Source organism: Talpa occidentalis, unplaced genomic scaffold (genome assembly GCF_014898055.3).
Source record: "Talpa occidentalis isolate TD23 unplaced genomic scaffold, MPIMG_talOcc4v2.1 talOcc4.17, whole genome shotgun sequence".
Lineage (NCBI taxonomy): Eukaryota > Metazoa > Chordata > Mammalia > Eulipotyphla > Talpidae > Talpa > Talpa occidentalis.
The window spans coordinates 46694907-46708342 of NW_023601754.1; the positions used below are offsets into that span (position 1 = coordinate 46694907).

The window sequence follows — 13436 nt, forward strand, 5'->3', positions numbered from 1 at the left end:
GGGGAGCAGGGAGGGCTGAGTAGAGGGGTCAGCGGAGAGCTCCGTGCAGGCTGGGAGGGAGGGAGGAGGAGGGGGGGCAGCACTTGCAGGTAGTGCTGGGGGTCAGGGTCTGGAGGGGCCACAGAGGGCAGGGGTGAGGAAGGCCTGGAAGGGGTTGGAGGGAGGGTGCTGGGCTCAGGGCATGGAGGGAGGAGTAGGCCCAGTGGGTGAGGGAGGAGCCGGGGGTCAGGCGCAGGGAAGCAGGTGCGGGGTGGCTGGGTGGGGAGGGAAGCGGAGCTAGATGGGGAGTGTCAGGGTCTGGGTGGCTTGCATGGGGGGGTTGGGGAGGTTGAAGGGGTGCGGGTGCTGGACTTGGAGGGAAGGGAGGAGGGGGAGAAGAGGGATGGGGAAGAGAGAGCAGTTAAAGGGAAGGCTGGGGAGGGGTGTCATTGTGGAGGCAGAGCGGGAGTTGGGGGGGGTTGGGGGCTGAGAAGAGTGGGGAGGCTTGAGCAGGGGGGTGTGGGGGAGAGCAGGGATGGGGTGGGTAAGGGGGGAGGGAGGAGGGGTTGCGGGAGGGAGGAGTGAGGGGGAGGAGAGGGGTGGGGGAAGGAGGGGAGGGTGACCGGGAGGACCTACCTTTCTGAGACTTGGAGCACGTGTGGGTGTGAGTGTGAGCGTGAGTGTGCGTGCCCATCCATCCCCGCCCACACCCTGACAGCTGCTGGGGGCCTGGAGCAGCAGGCCTGGGGCCCAGCCAAGCCGGGACAGCCTTGTCTGAGCAGCCAGGGTGAGGATGTGCACACCTGCCCCGCCCCTGCCCCGCCCCTCCTCGTTAACAAAAGAAGGTTCTCGGCGCTGGGTCTGTCTATTATCATGTTTCAATATTTCTTAAAAAACAGACCCTTCCCGGCCGCCCCTGCTGTTCCTTCCTCCACTCCGTGAGCCGCGTGAGGCCACGGGGTCCCCCCTAAAGGGAAAGGAACACCGAAGGGCCCAGCTGCTGCTTCTCAGGACCCGTTTCTGGTCCTCGCCCTCTGCCCCCTGGCCTGGGCCTGATGCCAGCACCCGCTGCTCTGCTCGCCGGCCCGGCCTGCTCAGGCGCACAGACTCCATCCCCAAGCTGGCCCGGGGCCTGGCAAGCAGGTCCGAGTCTTCCCCCGCTGCGCCCCACAGGGCCAGGAGTGGGGCTGGCAGAACCTCTAAGGGGCAGTGCCAGCGCGGCTTCTCTCGCTAAGGTTCTCTTGGCTGCTGCAGCTTCTGGGCTGCCTTTAAAGCGGCCCCTGACCCGCGGGGAGCAAGAGTGGCTCCAGAGCCAGGGCAGGGGAGGGAGGCCAGCTTGTCAGCTTGTGTCCCAGTGTATTTCCTTCCTCCCAGGGGACCCTGACCAGCCCGCCTGCGCCTGCGGGAACCCCTGCGCTGGAGGAAGCAGCCCCTCCCAGTGCTGGCTGCTGGCGCAGTGATGGGCGAACCTTGGCAGTCTGGGGGGGAGTCTGAGCCGGGGGCTGTGCCCAGGCTGAGGGCCTACGGTCTCAGAACTTGTCTGGATGGGGGACAAGAACAGGAAGACGGAGAGGCGGTGCGCCAAGATCAGAACCTGACTCACGGGGGAGGGGGGGGCCGCGAGGGGAATAACGTGACCACCAACCCAGCTGCAGAGGCCGGGCCCTCAGGCGCCAGTGCCTTAGCGCAAGGCGTGAGGCCCAAGTGGGCTCAGAGGCTACAGGGAGTGGGGCACTGGCGTGAGGGTAAAGATGTGGAGATTGGGCCCACCCTGGCGTCTCAGGCCCCTTCGGGTTTCTGCATGGTTATCCCACATCAGCAACAAACTGAAGGCGCACAAGGAGTGGCGCCCCCCAATCAGAAGAGGACCTTGTCCCTGCAGTCTGGGGCCGCCGTCCCTCTGCCCTCTGTGCCTGTGGGGGGGGGGCTCTTCTCGCCCACGCTCTCCCCCCGCAGGGCAGCGGCCTCCTGCCGGCCCGGGCCCTGCCCCTGCCGGGGCTTCTCCTCACGGACACCCCTCCGTGGAGGCTGCTCTCCTCAAGGCCGCCCGCTGCGACCACACCGACCACACCGGCCTCTCGGTGAACCTGTCCCTTCCGGGGCCGCTCCTCCCGCCCGCTGGGGTCTCCGCGAGTGTCTGTCACTCTTCTGGCCCTGGCCCTAACACACCTGCCCTTCAACTGTAAGTAACGTCTCTGCCTCGTGGGGAAACTCGCCTGGGAACTCGCCATACTTCGCTGAAATGGGAGCTCTGGGGACCCCTTTCCCAGCGTGACCCCACGGACCCTGCGCTCCAAACCCAGAGACTCCAAAAACCTCATCATTTCTGAACAGGCATCTTGGGGCTTTTAAAAAAATTCTCTTGTAGGGGCCTCCCTGATGGTGCAGGGCTTAAGTCTCAGCACTACAAAGCTGTCCGCAGCCTCTGCAGCAGGTTAGACCCCAGCCAGGGGCTACCCACATGGCGCGGCAGACCTCTCCTGTCTCCCCACTGCTCCCCTCAGCAGTGTTTTGGGTCCGTCTGCCTGTGCTGCTCCCCGCTCTGTCTCTGGTGGATCCTCTCACCCCCTGCATCTCTGGCCTGTACCCCAGCTCATGGATGCCTAAATAAATCTTCAAAATAAAAGAAAATAAAATTCTCTTGTACAGTGCACGAGGGAGATGTCCACCTGTGAGCTCGCCCAAGAGGGACGTGTAGGGGCACACAGGTAGCGGGCGGGGCAGGGACTACCTGCAAGGTGAGGTGCAGGCGAGGGCGACTTACCGATGTGGAGATCTTGAACCCGGAGACCAGGATCAGGAGGAGGAGGAGCCAGGCCACCAGCAGGCTCAGGGACAGGCTCGGGACCAGCACGCCGGCGCTCTCCTCCATGCGGCCCGAGGCGCGCAGGATGGTGGTGTACCAGAAGTGCTGGTGGGGCACGGTCTGTAGACAAGAGAGGTCTGGGGGGCCCTGGGCCCTCAGCACCTGGTTTTGTCTGCTGCCCGCCCGGCCCCACCCCACTTCTCAGCCCCTGATCCCCGCCCTAGGCGCACCACTCCCCACCTGAGCTGTTGAAGGTCTTCATGATCTCCGGGCAGTGGTCCCAGGGCAGGGGGTGATTAAAGGAGCTAACCAGGTAGGAGAGGCTCCAGGCGATGATGACGCTGTTATACAAGGTCACCACGATGCAGGCCTGGGGTGGACATGGGGGCCTGAGAAAGGGGAGGGGGAGCCGGGGCTGGGGAGCACGGGGGTGGGGGTGGGGCGCCACTCACCAGCAAGCTAGCGTAGCCTATGCCGCCCAGCCAGGGGGCGAGCTGTTTCCAGATCCGGATGCTGTCCACGCGCAGCCAGTGCCCCACAAGCATCTCCATGTACAAGAGGGGCACCCCGAGCAAGAGCACCATGCAGACATATATCAGGATGAAGTTCCCTGGAAAAGGGGCAGGAGCTGTACTCAGCTTCTGGCACACTGGCCCTTCCTCTCTGTTCCTCAGGCGCTCTGGGGGCCCACTCCACCTTGCCCCCCCCCATAGTCTCGCCCCAGGACCCAGATATCCAGGCTCCCAGCCTTAAAACCGTGCGGTGACTCGGGGCGCAGGGCCCACCCTTACCCGTTCCGTTCCTGTAACACAGCTGGGGGAAGCGCCACAGGCTGCCCAGCCCCACAGAGAAGGCCGCGTGGGTCAGGGCGCTGTCCCTTCTCTTGATCTTCACCAAGTAGTTTTGGGCCTTGCTGGCCAGGACCTCCTTGGCCGTGGGCCCGCAGGTCGAGCGCTTTAAGGTTTGGGCCGCTCTGGGCTCCTCTTCCTCTGTCAGGTTTTCAAGGGAATCCATGTTTCTTCTCACAGGCCCGCTGAGTCCGAGGGCACCTGGGGGTCAAGAACAGCAGGTTTTGAGGGGCCAGCCTCAGGGGTCAGCCATGACAAGAGTGAGGAGCACTGAAACCCACTGCTGAGGGGAGCAGCGGGGAGACAGGAGAGGTCTGCTGTGCCATGTGGGAAGCTCCCTGGCCGGGGTCAAAGTCATGTTGAGTAGCTGGAGACAGCTGTGTCTCTAACCCCTGTGCCCCAGGGAGGCCCCACTTGGTACCATTTCTGAAAGTACCATCCTACTTGCTGGAAGGGATGCTTCCTGACTGGTGAGGCATTAATAATGCCAATTAATCTGTTTTTAAGCAAACAGTGTAGGTTTGGGAGGTATCGAGGAAGGGGCTGCTAACTCCATGAGAGAGACACGGGCCACCCTACAGGACAGCTAGTGCCTACCAGAGAGAGTGAGGGGAAGCAGTAAAGCAGGTCCCTACTGCGATCAAAACAAACCTCTAACACTGACTTCAACAACCACTCTCGTGAAGGAGTCCAAATCTAATCAGAACAATGCATGCTTCAGAGCAGTGCTGAGAACAGAGCAATAAGCAGAGATTACTGGATTCTAAAATCTGGGTATGATCAGGGCCAGAGAAAAAGAGCCCGCCCAAAACCACTATCACCCCAAGGTGACAGTGCACACATAAGGCTGTGCCAGGTGAGGAGTGACACCTCGAAAAAGTGCACTTTACCCAGGAACGCAAGGTTGCCTCTACACCTGAAAATCAGTGACTTTGTCAGACATCAACAAGATGAAGGTCATGTGACCACGTCCACAGACACAGAAAGAGCATCTGACATAACCCAAAACCCCTTGATGACAAAAACACTCAATAAACAGGAGGAAGTTTTCTTTTTTTTTTTTCTTTTAAAGATTAATTAATTTATTTATATAAGAACCGGGGTACAGGCCAGAAGCACGGGAGGGTGAGAAGATTCACCAGAGGCAGAGTGGGGAACAGAACAGGCAGACTGACGAAATACATTGCTGAGGGGAGCAGCGGGCGTGACAGGAGAGGTCTGCCGCGCCATGTGGAACCCTCTCCAGCCAGCCGGGATCGAACCCGCGCTGCAGAGGCTGCGGAGAGCTTCACAGCACTGCACTCAACCAGAGGCCAGGAGGAAGTTTTCTTAACCCGATAAAATGCATCTACAAAAATCCACTGCTAGAATGCCACTTAGTTGTGAAAGACTTAATCTTTCCCCTAAGATCAGAAACAAGACATGTTTCTCTCACCACTTCTACTCATACTGCACTAGAGGTTCTGGCCAGGGAAATGAGGGAAGAAAATGAAATAAAAGTCATCAAGATTGGGCCTTTCTAGTGGCCTAGGGTTTAAGTTTTGGCGCTGTCACCTCTATGGCCTGGCCTGAGTTTGATCCCCGGCCAGGGAGCTGACCCACATGGCGCGGCAGACCTCTCCTGTCTCCCCGCTGCTCCCCTCAGCAGTGTGTTTCAGTACATCTGCCTGTTCTGCTCCCCACTCTCTCTGGTGAATCCTCTCACCCTCCCACACCTCTGGCTTTTACCCCAATTCTTCTACACAAAAATAAAAAAAAATTCATCAAGATTGAAGGAACAAATAATACTATCCCACATGATAGGATCCTAAGTATAGAAAATTAGAAGGAATCTACGGAAAATTGTAAATCCATAAATAGGTTCAGTGAGGTTACAGAACGCACAATCAATATGTAAAAATCAATTGCAAAAGGGCCTCCCCGGTGGCGCAGCGGTTGAGCGCTGGGTTGCGAAGCTGCCCGAAGCCTCTGCAGCGCCGGTTCGATCCCCGGCTGCTCCCCGGCCACCAGAGGAGGGTCCCACATGGCGCGCAGACCTCTCCTGCCGCCCGCTGCTCCCCTCAGCAGTGTCCTTCGGTCCTTCTGCCTGCTCTGCTCCCCGCTCTGGCTCTGGTGAATTCTCTCACCCTCCCGCGCTTCTGACTGTACCCAGTGCTTGTATAAATCAATCAATCAATCTTGAATAAATAAATAAATAAATCTTTAAAAAAAAAATCAATTGCAAAACACTTGCAATAAACAGTCTGCCTTCTGTCTTTAGGAAACTTCTGAAACTTCTGAACTCCTGTGCTCCCAGTCAATCCCACCAGGCATCATGCTGGGAAGAACCTCATCTTTTTTTCTTGAAGATTTATTTATATATGCAAACAACAACTGGGGTACAAGCCAGAGGTGTGGGGGGTAAAAGGATTCACCAGAGACAGAGTGGGGAACAGATTAGGCAGATCTACTAAAACACACTGCTGAGGGGAGCAGCGGGGAGACAGGAGAGGTCTGCTGCGCCATGTGGGTAGCTCCCTGGCCAGGGATCGAACTCGTGCTACAGTGGCTGCGGACAGCCTCACAGTGCTGTGTCTCAACCCCTTATGCCACCAGGGAGGCCCCAGACACTCATCTTTTGGGCCTGGTTCTAATGGTGGTTTTCCCCACACATACCCCCAAAATCATCACTGACCCACAAGGTACTGATGACCTACAGTCAACCCCTGACCCCAACCTTCAGTGATAAAGTAGAGTCCACCATTGACTCAGACAGACCTCCCCCCCCCCCGTGAAAGAATAACCCCTACTGGGGGGTACTCAGACAACACCCAGGCCTATGACGCCCTTACGATGTGGACTTAAACTCCCACAGCTTTGAGGAAGAAGCCACTGAGACCACAAATGATTACAATTTATTCACACAGATAACGTTTTTGAAGCTGACGATGACGGCTTTGGTGTCTATTAGATGACCCCTACCTGGGGCAAAAAGGAAGCACAGCTTCTCCAACAAAAGCCACGTCTGGGCTCACAGCAGCGCACACGTAAAAGTGAAGCAGCTCCCCCACGGGCCGTGACCATCGCTCTGCTAACCACAATGTTCTAAGAAGACTCTGAATGAGACCACATCCCTTCTAAGAGACTGACTAGCGCTACAGGGCTAGAGACTTAGGATGCACCGCTGAAGCGGGGTGGTGGGAGCAGCATGCGGATAAAAGGGGAGGAAGCGCTACTTCTTAATCGTGTCCTATTTAATAAGGCTCTAAATGTTTGTATTAATTGAAAAAAAAAAAAAAGAACAAAACTAGTGATGAAAGTCATTCAATAGCATTTTGGGGGTGATAACTGATAAAAGGTTCTAGGAAGTGCAATAAAATTTAAAGAAGTATTAAGTTTGGAAAAGAATTAGAGCTGTCATTATTTATAGATACAGTTGTGCATGTCAAAAATAAAAAAAGAGGGCCTCCCCGGTGGCGCAGTGGTTGAGCGCTGGGTTGCGAAGCCGCCCGCAACCTCTGGAGCGCCAGTTCGATCCCCGGCTGCTCCCCGGCCACCAGAGGAGGGTCCCACATGGCGCGCAGACCTCTCCTGCCGCCCGCTGCTCCCCTCAGCAGTGTACTTCGGTCCTTCTGCCTGCTCTGCTCCCCGCTCTGGCCCTGGTGAATTCTCTCACCCTCCTGCGCTTCTGACTGTACCCAGTGCTTGTATAAATAAATAAATAAATAAATAAATCTTAAAAAAAAAAAATAAAAAAATAAAAAAAGAATTCACAAACACATAGTATTTATATTAATAAGTAAGTTTAGCAAGTTTGCTGGATTCCAAATGCTGTGGCACACGATAGCATTTCTACGTATCAACAAGAAATGAATGAAAAAAATCAAAACATTTATAATAACATGAAGATGTTTGAAGTGCTGAGGAATGAAAGAGAAAGCTAAGACCTCTATACCAAAACCTATGAATGATTATTAAGAAAAGTCAGAGTTGTTTTTTTTTTAATTTTATTTACTTATGTGTAGAAGAGCGGGGGTGTAGGTGCAGGGGGTGAGAGGATTCACCAGAGACAGACGTGCGGGCAGAACAGGGGATCTACTGAAACACACTGCTGAGGGGAGCAGTGGGGAGACAGGAGAGGTCTGCTGCACCCTGGTGGGTCAGCCCCCTGGCCAGGGATCTAACTCAGACAGCAGTGATAGTGCTGATACTTAACCCCTAGGCCCCCAGGGAGGCTCAAGAAAAGTTTTAAGTAAATGGAGACAGCCCAGGTGTCAACAGGGAGTATCATGACAGCATTAAATAATTAGGATGGGAAAATTTATATTCAGATGAAAAAATGAAATCTGATAATTATCTCACATCATACAAAGGTTAATCCACGGACTACATATTTAAAGATAAAGTCAAATTCATAAAGCTTCTATAAAAGTCAATATGGGAGACTATCTTCATGACTGGAGGTTAGGAAAGATTTCCTAAACAGGATGCAGAAAGCACTAGCCACAAGGGAAATAATAGGCGTATTTGACTGAGTTCATTAAAATTCAGAACATTTTGTTCATCAACAGACACCATTCAAAAAGTCAACAGCAAGCCACAGAATAGAAAGGAAAAATTGCCACACACCTGGTAAGGGACTCAGAATCTGTGAGAAGCCTTACAACTAAATAAGAAAATATAAGTAATCAACTACTTTAATTTGAAGAGACCTTTCACCACAGGGTTCCCCAAATGGCCAGTTAACGTGAAAAAGTGCTTGGCCTTTTGAACAGCAGGGAAATGGTACTTAAAACCTTAATGAGGTGCCACTACACACCAGACTGGCCAGAACAAAAAGGCTGAGGACACCAGACACCGGCGGGGAAGAGGAGCTGAGCAATGTCAGGCACTGCGTGTGGGAATGGAAACTGACAAAACATGTTTGGAGAGTGGGATCCACCAGGATCCATTAAGACTGAAGGCATACACAGGTGAACAACAATTTCACGCCTAGGTAAAACTGCAACCAACATGTGTGTACATGCATGCACACTGGGGATATTCTCGTTTGCAACAGCCCCCTCACCAAAGTCCATCATAGCAGCACGGATACGGTGTGCATAACCTGAAGAAAGAAATATTACACGGCAAAGAAAATAGCTACAGCTACACTTAGAGGCATAGACAAATGTCAAAAACATCACATTGTGTGAAAGAAGCTATATTCTAAAGAATGTGCAGCATGTGGCTGTTTATATCAAAGTTAAAAAAAAAAAACAGACCTCAAAAGTTTAGGTGTGCATATTGAGGTGGAAAAACCCTAAATAAACCAAAGGAATGATAACTATAGAGTCAGAGGGAAAGAGGATCTAGAGGCTGAGCAAGGTCCAAGGGAGTGTTTCTAGGGTGTAGGCAGTGTTTCCCTTCATTGACTAGGATGGTTGAGGTGTTTCCTTTGTAATAACCCAATTAAGCCAAACATTTCAGATTTGTACACTCTTTAAAATACACGTTATATTTTATAATTTAAAAAAAGGCATGGGGCGTCCCCGGTGGCCCATTGATCATGTCTCAGCGCTATCACCATGACGGCCTGAGTTCCATCCCGGCCAGGGAGCTGACCCACAGGGCGCAGCGGACCTCTCCTGTCTCCCGGCTGCTCCCCTCAGCAGTTTATTTAGTAGATCCGCCTGTTCTGCCTCCCACTCTGTCTCTGGCGAACCCTCTCAGCCCCACATCTCTTTCCTATACCCCAGCTCTTCTATGCAAAAATAAAATCTTTTTCAAAAAGTTTATAGAAAAATAAGTAAAGGTATGTCTGTACGCAGTAACATCACAGTCTCCCAAGACACACTGCTAGGTAGGAGTCAGACAACAGCACATGCTGGGTATCACTAGGTAAAACAAGACCCACACAAGTGTTCCCACAGATGCCCGTCAATGCAGAGAAGTCTTCGCTGGCTGCACGATCACACTGACACCCTCCTCATCTCTCTCACCCAACAACACAACGGTGATGTCTCTCCTCGGATCTAACTTCCTCCAAAAGGCGACCTGGATCACCTGGACACTCCTCTGCTACCCAGCAGGGCGAGGAGCGGGGCTCTCCAGGCTGTCGCAGGGAACCAGTGTCCAGCTCCAGTTTGGGGATGTGTGGCCTCGCCTAGCACCGCCCCCACCCTCACCCCATTTGCCAGCAAGATGGGCAAGTCACCCTCCCTGCAGGCGCCTTTCTACCCCTTCCGCCCGCAGCGGCCTGGGCGCTGGGCGTCTGCATGAAGCAGCACACAGTCCACTGCAGGCCAGCCTTCGCGCCTGACAGAGGCGCGGAGCGCAAATGTGCAAAGTGGGTCTGTTTGGGTTAAACTGGAGGCTTTAGTTTAGGTGCAAATCCTGCACAATTTTAAAAGACATCATGATCTTAAATGTTTGCTCCTTTTAGATTTTGGAGGAAGGTCAAGCTTAGAAATCAGGTAGCGTCAGATGTGTATCTGAACACTTTATACATGGAATCCTTATAAATTGGACATGGTAGAATATCTTGTATCCTATTAACATAGCATATAAATATATACTAATATATACTAAAAAAAGTTATTTCCTACAAATTGGAGCTATATTTGTACATAATGTCATGAGTATTTTCTTTTAAAACATGCTTTTTGAAGGCTACTTAATATTCCAGATCCATTGCGTAAACCTGGCGGAGCTTAACTCGCCACAGGCCTCAGTGATTCGGCCTCTCCCGGCCCCTCCAGCGCTCCCTGAGCTCCGCCTCCCCCGCCAGCTGCAGCCCCTCCCGGCCGCGCCACGGTTACCACCCGGAGCCGACGCGCTCGGCTCCACCCGCCCCGAAAGCCTCTCCCGGGCCTGCGCCCACGGGCGCCCCCCACCCCACCCCCGCGCCCCCCGGCCTCTGCGCCTCCCGCTCCGCGTCGCTGTCCGCCAGGCTCTCGGAGGAGGACGCGAGCGACCGCCTGCCCGAAGGCCAGCTGAGGAGCGGACCCCAGCCGGCGAGCGCCCGCCTGCAGCGGAGCTGGTCGGGAAGCCCGCCCCACAGTACCCCGACCCTGGCCCCACCTCAGCCCCTGCCCCCCGCCGGCTGGCGTGGGGTGCGGGGCCGTCAGCGACCTGAGCGCGGAGGAGAAGCCGGGAGAGCCGGGAGGCGAGGGGGGCCAGGTGGACACCAGCCCTGGTGGCCTTTACTACCCCGCCGGCCCGCCCCGACACTCAGGGCTTCCCCGACCCCCAAATTCCCGAAAAGACAGGTATGTGGGAGGGGCATCCCTGAGGTCTGGGTCCAGAGGTGGAGGGGTGGTGGCTGGGGGAACAGACGCCTGTGTCCCAAAGAAGTCAGGATCTGGGGGGCAGAACGTCGGCACCCGCGTTTACCCGCCACTGTCGCGCGAGTCGAGACCAGTCGCTGCGGCCGGCGCTGGCGGGGGACAAGGTGTGGGCGCGCGACAAGGAGCTGGGGGGAGGGAGGGGGGAGGGGCAGGCTCAGCGGGAGGCCGACGACGTAGGCCATTTCTCCCCCCCACCCATGCTCATGCCCAGCAAAGCCGCCCGGCCCTGCTGACTCACTCCCCCGGGCTACACCGCAGCGCTCAGACGGACCTGAGCCCCATCTCTTTGAAGGGTGCAGCCTCCCTCGCGGATCCCTGGCTCTGAAGCCTGACCACACTCATGCTACAGCGTCCAGCCCTTGGGGCATCTTCTCTCCAATTTTATTCTTCTAAGATTTTTTTTTTTTTTGATAGAGGCATGTTTTTATTTATGTTTGTTTGTTTTGTTTATACATGCACTGGGTACAGTCAGAAGCGTGGGAGGGTGAGAGAATTCACCAGAGCCAGAGCGGGGAGCAGAGCAGGCAGAAGGACCGAAGGACACTGCTGAGGGGAGCAGCGGGCGGCAGGAGAGGTCTGCGCGCCATGTGGGACCCTCCTCTGGTGGCCGGGGAGCAGCCGGGGATCGAACCGGCGCCACAGAGGCCGCGGGCAGCTTCGCAACCCAGCGCTCAACCGCTGCGCCACCGGGGAGGCCCTAATTTTATTCTTTGGAGAGCTCCCGGACCCAGCCAGTTGCGTGGCAGACCTACCTAGTGTGGCTAGCAGACTTGGTGAGTAGCACACCTGTGGATCCAGATAAGGGGAGAGTCAAGATAGGGACCCCCGCCCCTTTCAGATGCACACCCTTAACCACCATGCTACAGACGAGACATGGTGCGCAGTTTCAATATCCAAAACAGGGCGGTCCCACTGTGGATCATCTAGAAGGCGCCCCGGGCACTGGGGGGTGTAGAACTGAAGTGGCAGCCCCCACAGGGAGCAAAGCACCCACCTCCAGGGGTTGGGCTGACAACTGGCAACACGCCTAGGAGAAAATATGCCCCTTGCATCAAATGACACTGCATGTTGTAGGTCAATGATCACAAGGTGAGAAATAGGACAACAGTCCACTAGGGGCGGGTCGAGGCGAGGGGAGCAGTTCCTTGCTCTTGGCAGAGGAAGGGAGGGCTGTCTTCGCTGTCAAGGATGCAGAGAGTAAACATTGATAAGTCTGACTATGTAAAAATAAAACCTCAGTGTAGCAGGCAAAATAAAAAGAAAATCAACCAGGATAAAAGGCATCAAACTTGTGGACGATCTCAAATTCTCTAACAGAGGATTTAACTTCCGGAATGTGCCAAGGCCTCTGAAAGATGCGTAACAGGACCAACAACCCCACAGATAACTGGGCATATGAGACATCCAAAACCCAGCCCAGGACGGTCACTGGCCATTTAGGGGTATCCAAGTGCTCTGTTTCAAATTTTACACACCTGATGATTAGAAGAATGTTCTAGAGGCTGGCTGCTGCTCCTTGCATTTCACACTGCTTTCCTAGTTCCCGACCCTCATATTTGGGGGGGGGGGTGTCAGTGCTAGACATGGGCATAGCGTGACTTGACTTCTGTGCTCCTACCTCAGGGTTCATTTGCAGGATGAGCAGGCAAGGGGGGTCAGCAGTGACCTCACTGCCTGAGGAAGCTAGCATGTACACCCTATGTGCCCTAACTCAACTCAGTCTCCCTCATACCTGAAGTCACCTCCAAGCGCCCAGCGGAGGGGAAGCGTGTCAGAGAGGTGGGGGTGAAACCCGACAGTGATATCCACTGATTGTGGCTCTGGGTGTCCCTCAGGCTCTCCGGGTCAACCTCCATTCCCCCTCACTCCCTGCCAAGCGCCCTCTTCCCGGGCTCCTAGACCACCGGCGTGCGTGCTGTCATGTAAAGTTTTAAGCCCACCGGCAGGCTTGGCAATCGATTGTTCCAAGAATTTAAGACGTACGTGAGGTCACCAGTTAGCAGAGAGGTAGGTAACCGCTTTGCCATTACCAACGAGGCCACCACTTTCTGAGCACAAATGTCTCCACCTACTGGCGTTTACTTACGGAGAACGCCAGGCAGAGTGGCCCGGGGCGGTTTGACTCCAACAGCCCGTGGAAGGCAAAGCAAAGCTGGACATATTTTTTATGATAAATTCTGTTTCTCAAAAGTAAAGATCTACTGGATGAATTCGTGTGCCGACACCATTTTTGCCCTCGTTTCACAGACACCGGCCCGCACAAGGCCCAATTCCAAGAGGAAGGTGACGCAGAAGGCGGGTCCGCGGCCGCCAGCCACCGCACGCACGCGGGCTGTAAGTCAGAGAACACCCGGCTGGGGTTGCCGGGGCCAGGCCTGGAGGGCAGGCGGGGGACGGCTGCTGTGTCAACCCTCCCCAGCCTAGGAAAGTAAAAGGCCTCTGGGTCCAGTGAGATTGGCCGCTGCTCCGTCCTCCGCTTCAACTGGACAGCCAGGG

The 13436-nt window shown here is 55.0% G+C and overlaps 1 protein-coding gene across 1 annotated transcript in view; it reads right to left on the minus strand.

Annotated features, from left to right (window-relative positions):
* The window catches only part of LOC119248675 (sodium-dependent neutral amino acid transporter SLC6A17-like), an 82583-nt gene that overhangs the window by 55306 nt on the left and 13841 nt on the right, over positions 1-13436 (minus strand). The window contains exons 2-5 of the mRNA XM_054697517.1: positions 3577-3834; positions 3238-3395; positions 3026-3155; positions 2744-2922 (exon numbers count right to left, since the gene is read on the minus strand). Coding sequence (XP_054553492.1) covers positions 2744-2922; positions 3026-3155; positions 3238-3395; positions 3577-3799 — 690 coding nt within the window. The 5' untranslated portion in view covers positions 3800-3834. The remainder of the gene's footprint in view (positions 1-2743; positions 2923-3025; positions 3156-3237; positions 3396-3576; positions 3835-13436) is intronic.